The sequence below is a fragment of the Terrapene carolina genome, unplaced genomic scaffold, assembly GCF_002925995.2.
Source record: "Terrapene carolina triunguis isolate 2854851 unplaced genomic scaffold, T_m_triunguis-2.0 Scaffold68, whole genome shotgun sequence".
Classification (NCBI taxonomy): Eukaryota; Metazoa; Chordata; order Testudines; family Emydidae; genus Terrapene; species Terrapene triunguis.
This window is the reverse complement of record NW_020664419.1, coordinates 37,525,589-37,549,999: the sequence shown is the minus strand read 5'-3', so window position 1 is coordinate 37,549,999 and position 24,411 is coordinate 37,525,589. Positions and strand designations below refer to the sequence as shown.

At 47.8% G+C, this 24,411-nt stretch overlaps 2 protein-coding genes across 3 annotated transcripts in view; both read right to left on the bottom strand.

Moving 5' to 3' along the window:
• Positions 1-4,190: 4,190 nt before the first annotated feature.
• FEZF1 (FEZ family zinc finger 1) lies at positions 4,191-6,530 on the bottom strand. The gene is made up of 4 exons (XM_024219631.1): positions 5,736-6,530; positions 5,475-5,609; positions 5,106-5,238; positions 4,191-4,489 (listed from the first exon to the last, which is right to left on the bottom strand). Exons 1-4 carry the CDS (start codon positions 6,528-6,530, stop codon positions 4,191-4,193), a joined length of 1,362 nt encoding a protein of 453 aa, XP_024075399.1.
• A 14,940-nt stretch (positions 6,531-21,470) lies between these two features.
• Positions 21,471-24,411, bottom strand: part of CADPS2 (calcium dependent secretion activator 2) — a 557,199-nt gene continuing 554,258 nt past the window's right edge. For both annotated transcript variants that reach the window (XM_024219628.1, XM_024219629.1), the window contains one exon: positions 21,471-22,373. In XM_024219628.1, coding sequence (XP_024075396.1) covers positions 22,203-22,373 — 171 coding nt within the window. In that variant the 3' untranslated portion in view covers positions 21,471-22,202. The remainder of the gene's footprint in view (positions 22,374-24,411) is intronic.

Here is a 24,411-nt window from a genome sequence, read left to right as displayed (position 1 = left end):
ACTCTAAAAAGTTAGCGCCACCCAGGCATGTTGCTCAGGGGTGTGTAGACAGTGCTAGGTCCAGGGAAGAATTCTTGTGGACCTAGCTACCTCCTCTGGGAAGCTGGATTTACTACGGGGATGGGAGAACCTCACCCAGAGCGTCCACACTGAAGCGCCATTGTAGCGCAGCTGAAATTGGGGGAGGGGGCTTCCCATTTTGCCACTCTGGTCATTTACAGCACACACAAAACGTACAACCGGTCAGATTCAAGACGGATAGGACTACATATGCCTCTGAGATGAACCCATCCACCCATCCCCACCCTCACATCAAAAGTCACTCGGAAGGGCGCCCTGGTTTTTGCCCCTCTTCCTGGTCCTTAGTCCTGAGTGTTTAGGGGACGGTTTGGAAATCTAGGTGAACAGTGGACAACGGCCAGTGCTCCTGTGGGTGAAACCCAGCCACACTAGTAGGTGTTTAACATCGGCCTTTGCTCCGATTTCCCCAGCCAGCTCTGCTCCATCGGTTCAGTCCTGCTCCTGATTGAAACACTCCTTTCCCCAGGCTCCTACACAGACGAAGAACCTTGCCCAACTGATCGCGTACTAGACAAGAGGGTCTATGACCTTAGCAGACTCCCTGCGCCTCGGTTGTATTTATTTTCTTTCTTTCTTTTTTATTGAGGTCTCCAGAGGAGAAGACTTTATAAGAAGGGCACCAGGCGCACCTCACACGGACGATGAAGAATAACAGGTGTGAAAGCTGAATGTTGCTACTCGCTGATGACATCTGATCTCTCCCTTCACTCCACGCACACAGCGGAGCGGGCTCTGATCCGGCTCTCCCTCGCGCCAAACTTCCGTTGGTTTCCACGGCAGAAGCATTGGGCGTTTTGCCTGAAATTGCCCTGATGTACAAGAGAGGAGCGGTGACCCTACAGGAGAGGCGTCCAGGGAGCTACCCCGCTCTTTAGCGATAGAAGGAAGCCAGGCTGCACAGTGCAGCCCCAGAGTCAACACAGCTGAAAACTCCGGAGCTGGCTCCCAGTTTGCCCAACAGCCACTCGTGCCCGTGTAGTTCCATCTGAGTGGAGACATTTGTCAAAGGAAGAATGTGTGGCCCGTGAAGCGCACCTGCAAAGACGGGGAATCCCGACAGAGGGAGCTGAACCCAAACCCTCCCCGCCCGATAGACTACAGCCCTGACTCTTTCCCATTTCTCTCCTGAGCAGTAGGCGGCTCTTGGTTAGAAGGGGAATTGGGATAAACCCAAAATACTCTCCCCGCCCCCAATATCCTCAACATTCTTGGGTCAGACATTCTAATCCAGTTCGTACAGACACCCGAGCAAACGTGCCTTCGATACAAATTGCACATAGGGGAAATACACTGGTGTCTGCCTCTTTCCCGGTTACCTTTGCTATCATTTAACAAATGTTGGGGCAAACTAAATCTACCTGTCGTTTTTATTTCAGTCTCTTTTTGGTCTGACCTGCAAAACCACCAGCACTCTGACCCGATTAAACAGTCTCCTTTCTCTCCATTTCCGCCAGCCCACCATACCATTGGTATACTGGGTAAAAAGAAAGTGTGGGGGGGGGGGAGCGGGGGAATCCAACTGCTCCATCGCCAGTGTATTAGTTAGTGTCCTCATATCCATTCCATTCAGGGCGCCATCCAATGTTCAGGCATCTCATGGTACCTGAGTTTGGGGAGAAAATGGAAAACGATGCTGCAAGCAACCTTAGCTGCCCTTTCAGATGCGTTGTTTTGCACCTGTTTGTTTATTTTACAAATAAAATCTTCTCTTAAGGCCCCAATCGCTAATATCATGTATGGGGAAGGGAGAGTACTTCCGCTTTTACAGCACTTTCCAACACATATTTAGACAAACTAAGTCTGTTTAAAGTTTATACCCATTCTACAGATTCATATCAAACAGCCATTCCCCAGCGCACCACGACAAAGGGACCACTCATTGTTTACAAAATGGCAAACTGCTATTTAACCTGACCTGACCTCCTAGGCCTGTCCCTACAACCAGCTTGACTCGCTTCCTTTGCACAGCCCCTTTCTACAGAGCCGGAATCCGGGTGCCAGTCCAGATCCTGGAAACACCGGGAAGAGCGGGGAGCCCGGTGTGATCATGTGATCCGTTTGAGAACTTCGCAGCCAGGACCTGGAGATCTGTGTTCATGGGCAACACACCGCACAGAAACATTGTATCCTCTAAGCTCGGAAAAGAAACCTGAATTGTCCAAATATTTGCTCACAACGTACCACGCAGCTGGGAGACACGTACAAACTCCAAGGGTCTGCCGGGACTGAGCAGCTGTAGCTTCCCAAGAGCTGATCATTTGTCAGGGATCTATGTATTTCGCAAGCTCCCTGAAATTCCTCCCTGGTGTCTGCGGCCACACAGTCGTAGCGCTTGTGCCCAGGCAATGCTCTCTAGTCTCCCACCTTCTCTCCCGGAGAGCATCCGAACGCGTTATGCTCTGCTCCTCTCTATTGACTTTCCGCCCGGTCGATACATTGTCTTCCCACGCGCGGCCGTGGGTGTCAGACACTGTCCTGCCCAGGTGCAGTGAGCAGCAGACGGGCTTGAAACCCATTCGGTGTAACCTCTGCTCGGCCCCCTTCGGGTGTGTGGGGGAAAGGGGACAGTTCCAAGCCCTTCCTTTCTGAACTACATCACGACCCGAAATTCAAATGCGGACAACGGCTCTACAAGTCAAACTGGAGGGCGAAGAAGCTGCTAAGGGCATATGAGGCTGGTTCGCAGCTGGCGCCTCTCCTCGGATTCGCCCGCATCCATTTTGCTGCCCTCGCCCTCTGGAAAAGATGTTCCCGGCGAGTTAGTCTATTTCATGCCAAACAAGGCGTTCCCGAGGAGAGCCCCGAACTCCCCCTCTCTGGAAGAGGGTTACCTGGGGCAGCAGGTCAGCTGCCGGCCTGTCTCTGAGCACCGCGAGCGGCTCCCACAAGGCGCATGGCTCTTTTCGGGAGGAGACAAATAAATAATAGTAGCAAAAGAAGCCCCTTAAAGATGCTGCTTTTACTAATGGCTGGGGACAGCACCCGATTGGGGGGGGGGTTAATTTTGTTTTGCGACAGGAGAGATTCAAAATAAATACATCAAATAAGATCTCCTTCCCGGGCTCGTCCATTCTTCCTCCCCGCTTTCTGTCTAGGCAACGGCCGGTAGGAGCGTGCTTAGTTTTTAAGGCTGGATTGGCAGCTTCTACTGAGCAGCTAATAGTATAACAACCCGGCTTTGATAAATCCGAGCTAATTACCCACTCTTAATTAAAGTCTTTAGCAGTTGTTTCAGTGTTTTGGCAAGAAAACAGGAGAGGTTTGCAGTTAGAAAACACCAGAGCCTAAGCTCACAGCAGAGCTGCTGATTAACACTTGGAGCATTTCAAGGACCTGGCATCAGCCACAGTTTTGATTTCCATCCATCTTCCCTTCTTGATTAAACATAAATACACACACACACACACACACCTCTCTGTTGGTATTACCTGTCATCCGCCCCCAGCCTTTCGTTATCAATACATTAGGAATCGGTATGGTGGGATCACAGCTCTTTAATAGGATCATTGGTCTTGTAGCTGAATAATTTAAATAGCTAATGCGCCCTTGATGATTCAATCATCATGCTCCCAGTATTTATTTCCACCAGGTCAACGAATTCATTTTCCACGTGCAAGAATCAAACTGAAATTCAAATCCGTACATAGTGAACCAGCTCTGGCCATAGAGATACGATATTCAGGGAGGGGGTGAAGGAGGGGAAGCTATCAAGAAGGGACAACCAGCAGGCATCGGAGACAGGGCAGAACCAACACATATATATACACACATCGAAATAATTAAGTGGTGCAGCATTCCCGGCTCGGATAATACAGATCCCAATAAATACAGCAGAAATTGGCTTGGCTTTTTTTTTAACCATCTCTAACCCTGAGATGTTAAAAAAATCGAGTCTTGAAAGAAAGAAAGAAAGAAAGAAAGAAAAACAACCCAACAACAACAAAAAGAAGGAAACAACCAGCCATCAATGTTAGTGGCCAAATAGAGCGTAATACACAAAACCGCTTAACAGGTGCATGCAAAGAAGCAGGAGGGTGGTTGCAACGGCGGGGCTCCGGGTTGCTTTCCCCGCTAATAGGACCGGCGGAGCTCCGGGCTTGCAGTTCCCCTCACGGATGGTGCGGCTGTTGCAGCAGCGGGCCCGGCGGCTGCAGCTTCTGGTCTGGCCCCGGCTCGGCAGGGGCTCGCGGCAGTCCCAGGGCGCTGTCGTGCAGCTTGCGGACGTGCTTCTTGAGATCAAAGTTCCTGCAGAAGCCCTTGCCACAGGTGGGGCAGGTGAAGGGCTTCTTGTCGTTGTGGGTGTGCATGTGGAAGGTCAGGTTGTACACCTGATGGAAAGCCTTGTTGCAGATATTGCACTTGAACTGCTTTTCGCCGCTGTGGGTCAGTTTGTGGTTTTTGTAATTACCTGGGAACAGACAACTCAAGGGTCACAGACGCTATACAGGGGAGAGAGCTTTGCCCCCTCCCCAAACCCCGGCTCGAGATGAAAATGGCAATTGACCGTTTTTAACTAAAACATAACACAAACCACCCACCCACAATATTCCGGTTAGGAAATGTATTGTTAGAACCAAACGGTAAAGCGCTGAAAAAAAACCAGATTTATAAACTCCACAAGATATGTATTTTTAAAAATTCTACACGATAGCATGATGATTACTAGAATCCAAGATTCATATTAAACAAAGATTCTTACACCTGAGCAAAAAGATGAGCAGTAAAAAATTGCATTTGGGGTGGGGGAATTCAAGTAGGTTGAAAATTGCATCTTGCCGTGTGAAATAAAAACGAAAGTTCTCTTTTTTCATTCCTCTACAAGCTTAAATCGGACACTTCAGATACCGAGTATTCAATATTAAAAAAAATGATCTCCAGGTTAAAACTGAGCCAAGGGTTTGAAATAAATAAAATAAAATCATTAATAAATAATAAAGCAAGCCCTCCTGCAAATTGTTTTGATTGTTTACCTACTAGGGGTGGGATTCTGAAGAGAATAACAAGAAGCGGTTTGAGACTTGTACCTTTTTGATGAAATCCTTTGCCACAAAATTCACAAACAAAAGGTTTGTAGCCGGCATGGATTCGTGTGTGTGTGTTTAAAGTGGAACTTCGGTTAAACGCTTTGCCGCACTGGTTACACTTGTGAGGCTTTTCCTATAAGGAAACAAAAGCAAATATTGAAGTAAGTGCATGGCAAAGCGCTTTCCAGTGCTTGGAAATCTGTGGCTTTATAGAGACGTGAGACCGACGCAAAGTCTGTTTAAAAAACGAACGAAAACAAAAACCAGCGCCTCCCGACTAAATGACCCCGGTATTAACAGTGTTCTGTCGGATCGGATCAGCAAAAGCAGGTGGAAATACGCAGTGCAATAGGCGTGAGAGATATTCACCTGGGTGTGTATGATCTTGTGCCGGCAGAGAGTGCTTGCTTGTCTGAAGCCCTTGCCACAAACTTTGCAAACAAAGGGTCTGGCTCCTGTGTGGACTGGCATGTGGCGAGTTAAATTATAATGTGCATTAAATACCTTGAAAGTTAAATCAGAAAAAAAACAATTAGAATCATAAAGCAACTGGGGGGAGGGGGTAGTTCTAAAACGGGAGCAGACAAATGGATAGAAACTTTATGGGAGCAAAGGAAGCAAGTTACTTGCCTTTCCACAAACTTCACACGTGAAAACTTTGGGCTTGCTGCTGGGAGAGCTCCGGCTGAACTCCGAGCTCTTGAACGCGATTTTTTCCGATAGGATCTGGGCACTTTCTTTCATGTAGTGCTGGAGCTGAGCCTGCGATAAGTCTTTAAAGGCCACTCCGGAAGGATACTTTTCCACGGACGGCAGCACCAGTTTGTTTCTCTCCGCCAGGTACGCCTTGGGCTGCGGGTGCAAAGGCGAGCTGAGGAAATAAGAAGCCACCGGGTGGATGTTGACGCTGGACGACGGGTGACAAGGGCCGTCGCCGCGGTTGAAGTAGCACAGCGCTCCCATGGCGTGGAAAGAGGAGTGATTGACCACTCGCGGTCTCACCAGTTTGTACTGCTGCAGGGGCAGGGCGTCGCGGGGGAAATCGCCTTTTAGGCTCAGGGCACAGTTCAATAGATCGCCGCAGCTGAAGGGGGAGGCAGAGGAGTCCAAGTGAGCCTTCCTGGCCTCTGATCCGGCCACCCCCGCTTTGGGGAGGGGGTCGTACGCCACCGGGACAAAGGGGATCATGCAGGGGATGGAGGAGTTGAGGTGCAGAGAGTGTTTGGGGTCTCCTTTGGGCACGGATCCTTGGAGGAAGGGCGGCACCGGAATGGACTTGGGCTCTGGAGTCCTGGCCATGATTCGCTCAATGGAGAAAGCCAGGGGTTTGGAGGTGCTGATCATGTTGCTTCGAGCAGACAGGCTCTCTCTGGCTGGAGAAGTTGCTAAGATTTTGGTCGCCGTGTGGTGGCTACTATTGTCCATGGCTGGCTTGCATTTGTTCGCCGGTCTGAGCCGCTTTGGTAGACGCCTCTTTTTTGTCCCCTCTCTCCCTCTCCCCCTTTTTCTGGTCACTGATCTGCAAGGAGGGAGATCAGCACCGTCGCCGCCACCACCATCATCAGAGCCTCCGCCGGCGGAACCAGCCTTCCCGGTCCAGTGGACTCATGCCAGCCCATCACAGTTTACTTTGGCGCACCAGTGACTTAAGGACAATCGCTGCTTATTTCTATCAATAGAAAGTGTTGTGTCAATAACGCAGCCAAGATCTCGCCAATCGTTAACTTCCAAGAGGAGAAGGTAAACTAGATAATTGCTCAATTCGCTTCCAACAGTCAACAGGAAAAGTTCTCCCCCCCCCCATACACACACCCCCACTCCCCTAGTAAGCGACTACTTTTCATTGGAGCCGCAGGCTCCCCCTCCCAGAGAAGGAGGTGTCTCTCTCCCCCCTCTTCCTCCTCGCACGCCCCCTCCCTCTCTTTTTTTTATTATTCGCAATCTGTTTCGCCAGGCTTTAGAGGCCAAGCCGAACCGACATCAATGTTCTTGTTTGGCTCTAAGTGACAGCATCTAAAATCATTGTCCACGTGCTAAATAAGGAAACGGAGCCCAATTTGGGGGCGAGCGGGGAGCTGCAGGAGAAGCGGCTCTGGGGGAAGCTGGTTGTTTCCTTGCCACTTTCCAGCCTAGGCTCCGCGTGGGGAGGGGCGGGGGGTGCTGGCTGCTCTGAGACTGCTGCCCTTCTCGCAGGCGCTGGTCGGGGGCTTACACCACGGCTTGGAGGACTTTGGTCTTGTGGAAAAGACAGCCAACAAACGGGCTGAACCTTGCCCCAGATCAGATCGCCCCAGAATTCAAACGCAAATGGCTAGACAGAAACCACCGGTGTCAAGCCGAGTTGAGACCGAATAACCAAAAGCTGAATCACAATTTGGAGGAAGGAGGAAGTGCTGGCCCAAACCGACACTTTATATATGCTCTCCCTGTGTGTTTCAGCTGTGCCTAGAGGCCTTAATCCTGACGGGGAATCCCTGTCTACATAGAGGGAGCCAGGCTCCTTGCTCCTCTTGTTTACAATCAAAGCACAGGAGTAAGACAGCGTGGCTGGAGGAGAAGGTTACCATCGATTTTTTGCCGATCTATTCATTTTGTAGACACGATAATCTACAGCTAAAGCAAGTGTCAGTTATTCCCGTCTGCCCCGCCATTGGCTGGTATTATATAAAGAGAGAGGCCTGCAATTCTTGACAAATCTGTGTACAGTCAGTCTCTGCTAGAGGCAGCAAAGCAAAAGGCTGCACGTGCGCCTGGCCAGGGGCATTGCCGTGGGTGCATGGGGTCCCCACTGCATTGGGCAGGTCCTCTCCCCCGTCTCCTGGGCTGCTGACGCTTTCTGGGGCCCTTGGACGGGCCTGGATGTGGCCGAGCAGCCGCCCCTTTTGCACCGCCCCGAGGTGCCTGTTGCATGCTCCCCCTGAGCGGCTCCGTGCCCGGCTGCTCACAAGGGCCTTTTGAACAAGTGGGAGGCGAGGAAGAGCTCAGCCCGGGCACAGCCGGCTGGGGATGTCCCCGAGACTGGCTCCCTCTAGGCTCCGCATTTCAGGCTGGCGAAACGGGGTAGCTGGGGGGCAGCAATATCCCGCTCCCCAACCACCCAAGCCCTTCTCTGGGCCCTCGGAAGCAGGGAGGCTGGCGCAGAGGGATGGACCAAGGCCCTGGACCTTTTTAAGGGGGGAGGCTCCCGCGGGCTCCAATGGAGGCGCCCGAAATGGGGCCAGGATGGCAGAGAAAGGTCGCCCTACACCCACCTGGGAGTCCGGGCCGGGGCAACGCCCTGCTAGAAACCCTGCAATAGCCCGTCCGGACCCAGCCCCGACGACCTCCCCTGCCCTCTGCGGGGGCTCGGGCTTGCCGGGCACGGAGAAGAAGCTGGACAAGGGGCTGATTCGCCGCCTCCTCGGAGGCAGAGAAGGGTGGATCCGCCTCTCCCAGTGGAGCAGACATCTGGAGAGCCAGGTACCCAGGGCCCCTCGCCCCTGGCAGCCCGCGGTCGGTGGGGCCGGGAGGTGAAGTGGGCGGCGATTTCTGCAGGCCTCCTGGGAGGGAGGGCCCCTGTAAGGATGCTGGCACTGGGAGGTCTCCCTGCCCCGGATGCACTGGTGGCTGTGGCTCGAGATCTTTCACGTGGGGAGGGTGGGCTCCCTCGGGACCATGGGACGGGCAGGGACAGACTGATCCAGGGCTCATAGCTCGGCTTTGCTTCACGCTGGCGAGGCAACATGGGCCCAGTGTGCTAGGGGGTGTTCCTGGGGTGCGGGATCCCATCCCTTCCCACGGCACCAGCCTGTGACCCCTGCCCTGGGCGTGCGTCCCCCGCATGCAAAACTCTCCCCACGGCGCGGGATCAGAGCTCCTCTGGCGGGGACAAAAGCCCCAAGGCCTCGGAGTCCTGGGGAAGGAGGGGTGAGGCTTGTGAGTGGTGGGCAACAGTGTGGGGAGATGCCCGGGGCCGCTGAGTAGTGGGAAGTGGGGGGCTGAGCACGGGATGGAGAGCAAGGGCTGGGCCAACAGAAGGGAGGAGCGGGGGGCTCGGCGAGCCACGGTTTGGGCGACACAGACTTGGGGGTGCCCGACAGAGCTCCACGTCCCTTCTCGTTCCCTGCTGGGCGCTGCTCCCTCCTGGGCGCAGACAAAGGGCGAGCGGTGGGGGTTACCCGGGTGAGGGTGGCCGCTGGAGAGGGTCCCGCGGCAGATGGGTCGCGGTTAAGACTTTAATTGCTGCCTTTTAAGCGCTGATCAGGTTCCCATAGGCGGGGTCATCTTCTTACCTGCTGCTTCCTGCCTCGGCACCGAAAGCCCAGGGACTCCTCCAGCGGCGGGGCACCGATTTAAAGGCGCACCAGAGAAACTGCAAACACTGCGTCTGAATGAGCTTCACAGGAACACAAATAAAATCAGATTAGAGGATCCCGGAACTGTGCAGGGGTCACTTCGTCCAACTTGAAAGATCTTCGTTTTCTAGCGTGTAAACCTCCCGGGTCTATTTTGTGCCTATTCTAGCAGAGTTTCCTGCTTCCGAACAATTTACATTAAATTTGATCTAGACAAATTTCCTTTTAACTGATAGGAAAGAAAAGAATTATTATGGGGTGGGGTTAGAGGCTTCAAATCCCACATACTTGATAGGTTAACAGGTTGCTTTTAACTGGTCTTTTTGGGATTGACTTTTTGACATGCGTTGGAAAGTAGCATATATGTAGTGTCATTTGAGCAGTGTAAATATCCCAAAGCAGCAATTACAGCCCGTCCATTAGGATAATACTGGCCTTCTTAATGCTGAAGTGGTAAAGAGGGCGCTTTGGAAATCTTCATTATTTGTTAATGGATATTTTCCCCTCTGTACCTAGTATAGATGAAAACTTGTGTGCAAGCCAAATTAATAAACAGAGGCACAGATCTCTTGTCAGGCTCAGCTTCTGTTTGAGAGAAGGGGGTTTTGCGAATGCAAAAATTGCTGAAAATCTTTCCCGGACCTTACCTTTCACTTAGGATCACGCTTTTCTAACGGTATTAGACTGGCGGGTTTGCTAAGCTACCAGCACCTCTCCAACAGAACTGCTGGTGCTGAAGGGAGGTATTCCTGAAACGCTTAGATGTGTACGATTCGCGGTGGTAAGAGTGACGGCTTGTCTGCTTCTATTTTCAAAGGGTATTTTCGGCTGTCTTCTAAAGGGTGTTTCACCATTTGTTTGCCTTTCTTTTTCCAATCTCTGGCCCTTCTCTCCAGACAGGTTCAGGGGGTGAGTGAGTTGTCCTGGAGGGGGAAGTCTGTTCTGTTCTGCCTGGGGAAGTAACAAACCCCAGGTGACCTCCCCAGAGTTAAAAACCTTCTGAGGAATTAAGGGCAAAAGTTTGCGTGCAGAACAGTAATTTCGTATCCTCTCTGGGAAAGCTGCTGTTCTCTTTTTTCCCGTAATCGGTTTTGCATTTCATTCGTTCCTAAACTATGTTCTTGATATTGCTCACTTGCATTATTCTCATAACATATCTCTACATGCGTTTAAATCCGAGCCACAGGCGAATTCATCTCGTGGTCAAGATTACTCCAATCTGAACCCAAAGGCGATTACAGCGATGTAAAATACCGCCTAAACCTTAATCTTTCATTTCTTCCTTCGTAATAAAACACACAAATTCCATTGCGTTTTTAAGTAAAAAATGAATTGAAAAGCATAATAATTTCTCCAACCTTCTGCTGCGTGTATTAATCTTCTCCTGGACGTGTTTTACAGTCCCCCTAGGAACAGGCTGCATTTCACCCTCGGATCTGGATAAAGACAACAAGCTTCTTTCACTTGCTGCAGATTAGCTACAGGAGAAGAAGGCGACGGGAATCTAGCGTGTTTTATTTGGGATTATGTTTCTGGGCGATCTAGGAAAGAAGCAAGGAGGTTACAGACAATACTCCTGCCTGCTTCATTGAAGGACTCTGGCGGCTTCCTCTGTGTCCGATTATTATTTTTAGTCACTTTGATTCCTTTACAGCCACTGCTTTGTTCATATTAGCTAATCAATCAGTCAATCAATCACCAGGATCACATCTTTACAATCCAGCATTGTTAAAGGGGTGATTTGCCCTCAAACAAAAGCCAGGAAATCCAGAGCTAAAACTGCCACTCCATCCCCTACACGGCTCTGTTGTATTGCCAGTCGCTCAGAATAGCGCCTTATATTCTACACCGTGCAATTTGACATACCTGGCCACAATGGAGTAAATTAACCCGGCATTGCCATGGATTTTTCAATAGGGAAATTAGCCCCTGGTGGTTGTTACTATTGTGAGGTATTAGAGTTATTTTTTTAAATGAATGTGTCTCTAAAATATAAACGAGAAATAGTTTATATAAAAGATTTACAAAAAAAGACGAGGGGAACATAGACCTCTGGCTTAGAATCAGAGCCACCGGACCAATGTAATTTTATTGGAACAGGTTCAGTTGTAACCGCTCCTATCAACAACCTTTTGGCAGAACGCTAAGTTGCATTCCTATTCCGTAGTGAATTGTTGTTCCCTACTGCCCCGATCTCGCGGAGTGAGAATGCTAGGCATTGACATACTTCATGAGCCAATATAATAATGAATGGAGCTGTTATGATATGATGTTAGCAGCAAAGTCCTTTGGAAATCAGCAGGTTCATTTCTGAAGTATCCACGCTATGTGCAGAAGGAATACTGGTGTAGGACTTTTTTGTTGCGTAGGACATTTAGGCATCCTTATCTACTTAACTCAATCGTTTATTTTTTCTCCCCAGCAATATATATTAGTCCATGGCAAGGATGATGACATTATTATTTTAAACCATATAGTTAGTGAATCCGCCAGCAAAAAAAGTTGTCTGAACCAAAAACAAACAAACGTGTTTGCTGCTCTATTTTACATCCGTGCAAACTCCACCCAGGCTCCGACCCGCCAGGATAACCAACCAACCTGGTGCAAATTAAAACTTTTCAGGTATAAATCCTTTAATCGCATATAATTATAATTACAAGTGACACTAGAGCAGCGCTCCCAGCTCGCACCCGATCTGTTTAAGCATACCAGCGAGGAGCATAAACTCCAGCAATCACATCTAATCTAATCAGTCTGCCTATGAGGGGGCCCAGCGGTGTCATCAACTCCAAAGGGCCCTTGGTAAAAGTGGCTGGGAGGGGCCAACAGCAGCTGGGGCTATGAATGACACTTTCCCACTTGTTCCTTTCCAGTTCAACAAATGCTGAGCCAAATTCCCGGTACAGCACAGGAACGTGTTACGCTCGCTGGATCAGGCAATCCATGTATTTTATATGCGCTGAGTAGGGTCGGGAATAATTATCTTTGCTTCTGTTTTCTTCTAGTGTATTTGGAGGTGGGACTGGGAGAAGGTTTGGCTAAACGGCGAGAGTTCTATTTTCCAAGCTGTCCTCTGGTCAGGTACAGCATTCCCGTTACTAGAAAGTACGTGCCTTCCTGTTACTCCGCTTCACTGGGTTAAATATAAACGGTGCTACAAGACCTGTCCCGGGCTGAATCCAATCCCGCAGCAAAATCCTGCTCTTTTACAAGTCCCATTGACTTCTCCATGTTGCTTCTCAGCACTAGCCCATCTCAACTGCACCAGTGCTGCAAAAGGGAGGAGATTCTGTGCCTTGGCCATAGCCGGCGGCTGACCCATTTAGGCAGGGGAAAGTTTGCTGGTCTCTCAGTTTGCTGCCAGTTCAGGCTGAATTACAAAACTGGTGGTGGAATAAAGTTGGAAGGTCAAAGGAGGGCTTATTTGGGGGGAAATTAAGCCAAAAGCCCCATATCATTTTTTTTTAAACTGTCCTTGGAAGTTGGAGTGAAATTGCTAGCCGCAATCTACAATACTGGACATTTGAAATATTCTTTGGTGAGTACAATTCTCTGGATACCAAGGAACCATAAGGGAATTTCCATCAATGTACAGAAAAGAGTCTCAACTTTCTGTCTTTGGGAAATAATTCGCTGTTGTTGTTTCCCTCCATCTGTTTGAGGTGCAATTTTTTATTTGCTTGTTAAACTTTCGATTAAACAAATTTATTAAAGGCCAAAAAAAAAAAATGGCTCATTGTTCACACGCCCGTAGAATCGTGTTCGTTATATACCGGTAGCTGTCAGGTCAGAAACATCTTTTAGTCAATCTTCATTGCTATGCTTGCGCTGGCTTTTTGGGCAGATTGTTATAGATGCGGCCGTGGACTGTCATCACAGAATTTGATTTGATGGTGTGGGATCAAATCCTACCTAGGGCTCTTAGACTGGAAACGTTTAAGAATCCTATTCGATGGGCCTGATTCAAGGCCTAAAAGACTCCTGCATGGTCTTTGGATCAGGCTTTATGTCACCAACGCCGCAGAGAGAGTCTCTTCTTCGCACGTCTTTTCGCTGCACGCTTCTAAAACATCGGATGCGAGCTGATTATGTAAGCCGGTGACAGGCCTTTTCAAAAGGCTCTCATGCCTGCTTCCTTTCCCATCGACAGACTCATGGCCGAGCGATTTCAACTATTGCAATAGAAGCGCCCAGGTTTCTATCCGGTTTCGATTTCTGGATTCAAGTGGTTTAGTTTTTAAGCGTCTCAGCAAATACAGTAATAAACCACCCGGGAACAGTCTGTCTTGTACTGAAATAAACGGAGAAGGCGCCAGTGGGTCGAGTGTATTAACTGGGATAATCTAATGATCGAATCTTGGGCCATTATGAAGTCCGGTTTCCAAAGAAGTCACGGATTTTCGTGTAAATGAACGAGGAAACATCACCAATGTCAGGGCAAGAGGAAGGCCAGCTGGCAAAGGGGAATCTATTCCCTTCCGGGTGTATTATCTGTACAAGGAGTAATGCACACATATGGGGCTCTCTCTAATAAGGTTTATAAACACAGAGAGTGGGCTTTTCAGGTCAACCGTCATGAGAGGTGAAACAATCAACACTATGGGGTTTTAGCCGTTCCACACGCTGTCCGCTCATCATCCAAACCAACGAACTAAGCCGGTCAGTCCAGTGAGTCCCATTTACAGGTGGGGGAAACTGAGGCAGCAAGGTTAAGGGCCATGCCCCAGGCCACAAAAGGAATCGGTGGCAGAGTGAGAGCTCAGTAGCTTCTAACTTGCACTCAGAACGCTTCTCTCTCTCTTTCTCTCTGGGACTGATTAAAAGGACACCCATTCCCTTCAGTGTGCTTCGGATCGGGCCCTGCATGAAGTGTAGTCTCTGTGTACGCAAGGCTGCTGCACAGGTTGTTCTGGTAACCACCTCACCACAGAGCACTGACGGCTGAGCCGCGTGTCACGCCAGCGCAGCCCTCCCGGCTATTTCCAGCCTGGCCATTTCCAGTCCCTCTAGAATTTACATAATAGAGACACAGCGGCCCAGAGTGACTCCGAATCCCCGCTCTCTCTGCACGGATCCTTGCCCACCTTCCTCCCTGGAGCGGTGCCCGGCGTTGGCACGGCTGGCTCCGACTAGCTGCACCTTCGCTTCTTGTTTGAGTTGGCTTTAGCGCCCCAGCTTTAGCTGTGAAAGAGATGAGCCGCTTAGGCTGCTAACAAGCTCGATCCTTCCCTGCCTTTACCCCTTGGCTTCTCTCACATGTGAATGGGGGAGGGGAGGAATTGAAAGCGTCGCAGGGGAGCCAGTGAAAGGGAACAGCCGCTCAGGGCAGGATCACACCGCTTTGATTTGCAAGCGGCTTCTTCCCTGCCTAGGACACGGTCTGGGGAGGAGGGGTGGCGCCCCACCCCCGGCTTACACCTTCATAGGCTTAGCCCTGAACTTGCTCATCTGGCTCCCATTCTATTGTTCCCCCTCCACCTGTCGCACTGGCTGCGCGGGTCAGCGGCAGAGACAAATGATACCTGACAAAGAAGTCTCTTGGGCCCAGGAGCGGAGGCATCCCACGTGCTCTCCCGTTTCCCCCGATGCTCACAGTGCGTGGACTGTAAAAACTGTGATTTGGACCACACCGTGCGCTGGGCTCCTTGGGACTAGACACAGTTAAGCCTGTGAAGAAACCCCTCCTATTCAACGAATCACGGAATACGGGAACCTCCGCGGGATCTCAGACACGGTTATTGTGTCTTTTCTAACTGCTACATGTTCCGGAAAGCTGCTGCGGTGCCACAGGGGGTGGGGGTTAAAACCAGTGATATGGTCACCCACACGTTGTTAAGCGCTTTCCTTTCTCCCACTGCATTTGAATTACTTTCCTAACAAGTCTTAGGGTGGCGCAACCCCGCTGCACGGGGGATGGGCCCATGATTCTAGCTGGGGGGACAGCATCAGTTCGGTGTGGGAGCAATGGGCCCGGGCCAGGCAATTTTCTTTCAACCTTTCTAAGAAGAGCTCTGAAGGCCTGGGAAGACTGAAGCGTTAGTCTGTATTGTATGCTCAGGCCCCAGTTCAGCGCGGTACTTCAGCACCCCAACTTTTGGCGTCCCTGGGACTTGTTAAAATCAGGCACCTGTTTGAGTCTCCTCGCTGAATTGGGGCCTCGGACCGGATCTTCCCTGTTACACATCAAAACACAGCACCTGGCTTCTCTGAGGCTGTTAGAGTCGGAGGCTAAGTTTTCGGAGCCATCAGTAATCTGAGCTAACTAGTCACTTGCTGTGGTGCCATTTCAGCATTTCCTTGCAGCAACAGAAAGACTCTGTGGAATTCACTGGTGAGAAAGAATCCGGGTATGAAAAGAATTCTGCTCAGTCTCAAGAAGGGCCCGGGAAGCCCTACGTTTCCTCTGCACTGAGTTCATAACACATTTCGGCGTGTCTGTAATGAACATTTTAAAATGCAGACTAAAATACAGGGCCCGAGCAGTTCCCATTGAGCTCAACAGAATTTCATGGAAGCAGTAGCTGATCCATTAGAGGAATCTCTGAATACAAATCCAACATTTTGCTTAACTCGAGGATAATCCGTACCAATGTTCAGCTACTAGCAAAATATCCGGATGACTAAAAAATGAAAACACCCTCTCCAAAGTGCTATTATTGTAGCCCGTGCTAAATAAACAGTTCCTGTGACTTTCTGAGGATGTGGTGCTTTGGTTCGGATAACAACTTTCTTACCGTGCAGTTGCCTTTTGCAATCTGACTTTAGTTAATGGTTTTATAACCTTTTCACAGATATAAGCCCATTTGGTTGTCTCTGTTAAAAGCGCCGTTCGGTATCATTGTTACATGTTATCTCTGATACAAAAGTGAGCCCTATTTTGCCATTAATAAGGAGTTTGGGCTTAAAACTGAAGGAGGGGGCCAAGCAGAACATATGAGGAGATCTCTTTAGTTTCGTGTTATTTAAGAAACTCAGACTGTCTTCAACACACTAGGGTTCACCGATTTTAAGGCCAGACTATAGATGATCATCTAGTCTGACCTTCTGCATAAAACAGCCGTAATATTTCACCTGGTGATTCCTCCAGGGGAGGGAATTATTAACCCGTCCTGCATGAAGTGAGCACCAGTGAGTTCAATAGGAACTTGTGATTGAACTAGAGCATCTGATGTAAAGACTCCAAATGATGGAGAAGTTACCCCATGCCTTGATAAGCTGTTCCAAAGGGCCCCTTCCCTTTCAGTTAAAAAAACTTTCCAGTTTCAATGTTTCTAACTTCAGCTTCCAGCGGTTGGATCTCGTTATGCTTTTGTCAGCTAAACAAAAGGAATGCTTTTAACTTTACTTTCTACCTTCTCCCCTTCTGTGAAAAACGCTTCTCACATCCACTGTGAAGAAAGCCACTGTGCCCAAAACAATACAACAGAGGGGCAGGAGGACAGCAACTTCCCTTGAGCATGCAGCCAGATATACCGGAACACTCAGCACTGGAAGGGTGCTATACGACTTCATCTAGATCACTGGATCCATGCCACCTTCTTGACTTCTACACTTGAGAGACTTGTGCTCTCAAGCACGATTAGATAGGCCGCTGAACATCTCACTCTTCAGCAGCTTAGGGTCAGATCCATCCCTCCCACACAGGAGCCTGCTGGAGGAGAAATACTTGGCAACTTCAGGGAGTTTGTCTCAGATCATTTCACTGGGGGAATAAAGGTTAGCTTTCCCTCTCCTCCCCGCTCCAACGACACACATACATTGGGGCCCATTCAGCCCCAAACCCTATAGGGCTGGTGCGGCACAGCAAATATCTGATGCTCTCTCCAGTCACCTACAGCAGGGTCTCAGGGAGATGTGGGAGGAGAGGCCTGGCAGAGGAAGGAACGTGCATGGCCTGCGCCTGATCCAATAGAAAGCCTCCCCTTCGCTTCAACCAGCTGCGGCTCAGGGTCTCGTGAAGGTTTCTATTAGGAGTTTGGCCTTCTGTCTACACTACTTAAGCCTGATTAGCCTGACTGCTTCCTTGGGCGTTCCATCAGGACGTAGCACGCCATGGATGAACCTTCGGCTCTTTGTATATCTTGCCTTCCCTTTTCCTAGCAGAAGGCTCTAATTTTAGGCTGTTATGCTGAGCTGGTTAGTATCCCCGCCGGCTTCATCCCCTCGGATGCAGCAGGCTTCCATGCACCAGGGAAACATATTGAGGGGTAGGGACCATAGGCGGGGTCACATCTCTACAGCTCCCTATCCAGGCTCTTTCAATGAATTATTTAAAACAAAAATAAGTTCAACCGTAACAGTGAAATGGTGAGTTGACGACTCAACAAGAAAAGGATTCCTATGCAGGTGGGTACATTGTGCCACTATAATACAGTATGACACAATTATTAACCCGGGTCCAACAGACACCCAAGGAATTAAAAATGACTGAGTGCAGACGTATTACCAGCTAGGAGAAACAACCCTATTATTTTCCACTTCATTTACCTTCTTGTGCTGCTTTCCTTTTGAAACTGTGCTTTCCCCGCTTCCAGCAGTATTCATGTGCCCATTCCGTCCCTTAATAAGATCCACACAGTTAATCAAGTGCAGTCGTACATTCAGGAAGCAAACAGAGCAGGAGTCCTTCTGGAAAACACGTGGGCTCATACGTCTTTTGTTTATCAGGGTTTATTAGCAGCATATTAACAACTGGAACTATTTTAATGGGCTCTGCTCTCTCGGCAACATCACGACTCGCAGGGTAGGAACAGCGCGTCATTTGAACTCAGCCATCTTTTACTTACATTGAAAAACGAATCTATGGGAAATGATTGTTGCATTAATTACCTATAACGTTATTTTTCTTTTAATTTTTTACACGCTCTTCAAGGAAAGCTAAGCGCCTTTAACTCCAAACCCCGGGATAAGAGACAAAACACAAATCGTGTCTTTTCCTCGGATACTATCACTAAAGGAGTCAGCGTTGGTTTCTAAGCTTTTAAACCTCCCTGGTCGACTTGTTGCTGCTCAGAAATCCTCTAGAACCGGTTCCTTGATTTCCCTATCTCCCGTATTTTCAGGTTTCCATCCCCCCGCAATTCCCTTTTAGCTCTAAGCAGCCACAGGCTCTTTGCTTACCGGGCTGAATTTTTATTCTGTTCCTTCGAGAAAACCCTGCACTCCTTTGGTAGCTGCAAAATGCAAGAACCCCCCTGACCAAATCCCTTCAGACCAAACCAAAGTTACTCAAACGATAACTGGATCTAGAAGCCCCGCACACGGGGGATTGCAGTTTCCTTTCTTATGTACTAGAAATCTCTTGTTCAAACCGAATAAATGGGACTGCTCTGCCTATTGTGTATATAATGTAGGGGACTGGATGGTTAGGTTTTCACGGAAATTAGGCTCTCCTCAAACCACATGCACATTCTGGCTACACTGCTTTGAGCGGCTCCCACTGGAATAACCTTTCCTCTTTTGATTAGGTTTGAAGAGGGTTGACCCTCTCTGTGTACTGTTCTGTTCAGTTTGGTGCACGACAAAATAGCCCCAGCGTTAAAAGAAATAAATCCACCGACCAACACTTGCCACTATGTCCTGCTCATTAACAGCACAGCCACAATAGCCCACAAAACGCTGGGGGTTCCCTGAACTCTCCCGCTGCCCTTGCCTGGCAACTCGCCTCTTCCGGGCTGGAAGATGCGATGCAGGCCAACGCCAGTCAATACACAAGAAGTTCGGCAAACACCCAGTGCAGGTCTGGAGCTCTCCTCACGAGCCAAGCAATTCACTAACGTGCAATTGCACTCAAGCAATTTGCAGAACATCAGAGAAAAACGCTCAGTCGCAGCTCCCGGAGAGTTTGGCCACAGAGCGTTCAAGGGCACGTACGGCACTTGTTATTGTTTGTCCAAAGGATCAAAAAACACCTTATGGCGCTATAGATTTTCCCACAATAGTCTCTCCTCCTCCTCCACAGACGAGGGAGGCCAATTTACTCTTGTCTCTGACACATTCAGCCGGTAGAGCTTGGATTTTGCCCGTTATTCCCGAGGAAAAAATTGAATTTTGTGGTATCAAACATTGCCAGGGCAGTTACTGTGTCATTAAAGAATGATAATTTTCACAAATCTCCCCTGATACTTAAGAACAGCCCGTTTTGTGCCTCTGATCCCAGGGAATCTCTAGTTTGCCACGGGAATGTAGCCCGGCATTTGCTATAAGATTTGTGTGGTTGTTCGTGGGTGCTGAGAAGTCAGGAGTTATTAGGGGCAAGCGCCACCGCGCTCTCTGCGTTCACACATCTCTGCTAACAACAGTGCAGCAAAGGAGATTTTTCCAACGTGAATTTCCCAGGACATCCGAGCTTTCTGAGCCGGATCGTGAACAGGGGGGATAATATTTAGAAGGATGATCTGGGATATTATTATATATGTAGAACTAGCCTAGTATACAATATAACTTGACTTGTTGCTGCAAAAGGCACATTTGTAAAACGCCACCGATTTAGCGCTTCGGGTCAAAATAGCAAAGAGGTCCCTGGATTAAAAAATTCACGCAGCTAGTGGTATATTTGCTTGGCAGAAGCTTGCGCGCCCAGTGTAGCGAAGTATTCCCCAGGGATACTGCTGCAGGGCCGCTCTGTTTAAGAACGCGTTGGTGCGGTGCACCCCAGGGGTTCCCCTGCTCCGCAGGATTTGGCGCCCCCCCCCAGAGCGCCGTGGGACTGGGGTTAGGAACTGGCCACAGGCCTGGGTCGCCAGTCCCACCCCCTCCCGTTCTTGAGCGGCTCCGAGCAGCCTATGAGCCATGGAACAGCAGGGAAGAGCAAGCGTTCTCCTGCTGCCCTGTGGAAGCGGCTTCTCTCTCCAGACCTACGCACGTTATGCCGAACGTGGAGTCTGCCTGTCCCGCTCCCTTTCCTCCCCCTCTCCAGGGCGCTGCTCCACTGGGCGCAGAGTTTTAGAGGGGTAGGGGTGGGAAAGGAACGGGATGCAAACAACAGCAGCAGCTTCAGAGGAGAATTTGGAAAAAAAATCACCCTAACGCCCAGTGAAGCTCCCCTTTCCCTTTGGCAAAGTGTGTGCGCGGAGCAGCGGCTCTCCCCAAATGCAGGGCGAGGGCTTTAACCTTCTGAGGCCGGGGGAACCACTAATGCACTTCGCACGAGCACTTACTTGCTACAGCAGCAGCAAATGAAATCCCCTCTCCTGACGGAGTCGGGGCAATGAAAATTAAAGGCGATTCAGCAGGGACAATCTGGGAAGGCAGAACAGGAGGCACAGGACCTGGAAAACCTCGCCCCTGTGAAGAAGCAGGATATGGATGGTTTTCAACAGCAAATGATGTTTGATTTTTCCCTTTATTTCATTTAAACAAACTACTTTTCGGTTTGGGTGCCGGGAGTGCAGCAGGGAGTAATTGTCATTTTCTTTTGTAAGTAGCTGAGCTATGCAGAAGTGCAACCTGCCTGCCCTTGTTCTGCACAGTTTATATGCACACTTAAAAAACAACTCTCTTAACCGCGCAAAAACTTTTCAATTCATCAGGCCCTTTGCCCTTCCAGAACCCCTCTGAAGTTCCACAACTGTCACTGCAAGGAAACTTCATGTAAGCTGCACAATTTTTGAATTGTTCTATGTTTAAAACACATCACTCTGTTAAATTAAGCACAGACATTTAGTGTCAATGGGCACTTCAGTAACTTCTTCCCACTCCTCCTTCTGATATTGCTCTTTCAGAATTCCTAGCGATCCCATCCATATGAAGATTCATACATGTTCTCTGAAAACAAACACTGTGGTATTTTTTATAGAAACAGCAAATTTTGAGAAAACCTTGTCTGATTCTGTCAAACTCTCATCAAAGGCATGGGAATATAGGTGTTTGTTTATAGAACACTGCTATGGGCTCATACAAAAGCAGGGTAAAAAATACAAGCATTCAGAAATAGCTCATTTGTTTTTACAAGAAAAAAACTAGGTGACAGTTTGAATGATTTGAAATACTGAAAACATCTTTTAATTTTAGAATTCTATACAAACTTGGATACAGACGCGGTCATGACAAAATGTGTTCTTATTGCCTGCAAAATTTCACATAGAAATAGTAACACTGATGGCAAGCTTACTGACATCCAAGGTGATGAGATATCCTTAAACTTGCAAGATGAATGTAGGGAAACAGAAGACACAACACTCGTAAGTAGTCTATGTGCATTTTGTAGTCCCTGGAGTCTTCTTATTTATACATCAAACTCAAAGCACTGTGAACCAAGATTTAAATTTTTAATGCACATCACACAATAATGAAAAATTAAGTACAAAACAAGAAAAAATACGTAAAGTGTAATCCTGAAAATAAACTGTTTTTTAACAAGGGCACTGAATTATTCCAAGAATGATTTCCTGCATAATTGTGTATTATGTGAGGCACACATCTTGTTTTCTGCACAGGACATCACTATTTGATGGAGGAGTTACAGGAACAAATGGTAACTCTAACAAAAGGTAAAGAAACATAATCACAAGTGGAACACAAACTCCATGCCAACATTCTCACACTTCTAAGCAAAGCTATACATTGAAATATGCTAAAATCATTGTCCTCAAAAAATTCTTGGCACTTTTGCTCCCAATAATTCTGCTTTCAGATTTAAAAAAGTGGAATGAATTACATTTTTGGTACTCAAGTATTGTAAAGCAAAACTATAAATGCAAATACAAGGACAAGTTACAAAACAAACACCTTGTGTTGACCTTCTAGGTGAAATATCTCACTATCATCCTTCTTCTTCATCGCTGTCTTTCATGGTGATACCCTGAAGTCCTCCTCCATCAGTGACTGAGACTGTGGCCTCCTCTACTGTAAGACGGCTGTGAACGGTATCATAGGTTTTACTGTTCAGTGTTCCTTCCAACACACCCTGCAATCTGAAATCTCGGTAGGTTTTCTGTAGCAAGAAGAGAGAACATTCAAAATGCACCATTGGATTTTCCCAAGAAGCCCACGCATAGTCACTGCATAAAGTGTCCAATTATACCATTATTAAAATAGTTTCATTCCTTTTAAGAATACAGGCCTATCATTTTAAGTGGTGCTGGAGCTTTCATTTTTGGGTCAGAGCTCAGCACTTTCTGAAAACTAGGCCCTTTTAAAACATCTCAAGATGACCCCTCCAAAATACAAGGCACCCAAAATCACTAATCACTTTTGAAAATTTGGGCCACAGAACACAACAACCACCAACCATGCTGTGTATCCATATAAGCAACTTATTGTCATAATCATCTGCGAACCTGTGCATATGACTCTGTTATACCTGTCAAGTCAGGAGAGATGTGAAGTGATAATAAACCAGCTTACTAGAAACATTATATAGTTCATGTTACCAAGATGTATTAGCAATTATTTCTTCAAGGTAGTTATCAACTTTTTCCTCTTGTGCATCATTTTGAAAGAAAGATCACTTTTCATGGGTCAGTTCCCTCCCAATACAACAATCCCCCAAATACTTGGTTCCCAAAGACCTTCTCTACACTTTGATCTCTTGCACTGATCCAGCTTTCACTAGTGGTAGCAACCACGGAAGTGGACAGAGGTGTTAACAGCCTGTTGTCTAACTTGGGGTAATTTTTGCAAAACTGCATTAGTGTAGACAATGCTAAATTGTTTCATTCTATGGACACCAGAAAAGGGTCTATTGTCCCCAATTTAAAAACCATTCCGTTAAGGTGGTATGTTTTGTGTTAAGTTTCCATACTTCACTCAGTGCATATTTTGCAGTAACTCTGTAGTCCCCTCATTCATTCAGAGGGAACCTGATAAAGAGCTTTATGAATGTCTAAACAAATTGGCATCATTCTGTTAAATCAATCTTAAAAGTACAGCATTTTGAAGCTGAGACATCTACAGTTGTATATTCAATTATGAATTTGGTTACAGCTACTGTTTACCATCCAGCAGAAAATCTCAACACCTGAACTCTTTCCTCATAATATAATTTCCTTTGCAGTTATCTCTGCATTATAAACCAGGTGTTTATGAAAATACATTTGAAAACAAGTTTTAAGATGTGTTCTGTATCCTGTGATGTAACAGTTTCTATGGTCACTGCTTAAAAAAAGAAAAAGCCAGAGTAAATGCTCACTTAAATTGCAAATCATCTACATAGCCTTCCTTTTGTTCTCTTCTCAAGGTTATGTAGATGATTTGCAATTTAAGTGAGCATTTTGTTCTCTTCAGCAGAGGCTACTGTTTCATTTGACTTTCTGTGTTGGGGAAGAAGTCTAAGGAGGAACCACATTATTCAGTGATGATGTCTAAAAGCAGGCAGGCAGCACTGCAGCAGTGAAAATCCAACACACATACTCTGCCATGTTTTCTGGTAGCACTGGTTTGGGCTTACAATGTGTATGGAAAAGGCTATAAGAGAAGAGGACCAGGGAAGGTCTAAAGCCCCACAATTCCTTACTACTTTGTCTACTTTAACCACTGCCTGTTAATTTCCTATATGGATCCATTTTGCTGACATTTTCTCCTATCCCATCGATTCTGTCCCCAGTCCATCCAAAACACAGCTATCAAGTTTTTCATTCTTCCAATGCTCTGATTAAATCACTCCTACTGATTCTCGATCCAGATTTAATTTTTTTGCATTCATATTATATGCCTATTGAATAATCTCCTGTAGATGCACTGACATTTCAGTGCAATAAAATCAACAATAAAGTAACTATAACTCAGGGTAACCAAAGCAATCCCAATAAGGAACCTATCTTTCCAGGGAACCCCTCCTTAACCAACTCCCTTAGACTAATCCTGGGTTAACTGATGAGGTCTGCAGCCTTCCATGAACATCACAGTTGTTTCTCTGTTGGATCAAAGAGGGAGTAAGTTCCAGAGCTGAAGACCTTCTACTGAGATGGCTCTGTTCTCAGCCCCAAAATGAACATATCAGTTTGATCATCTCAGTTGATTTCAACTGCTGC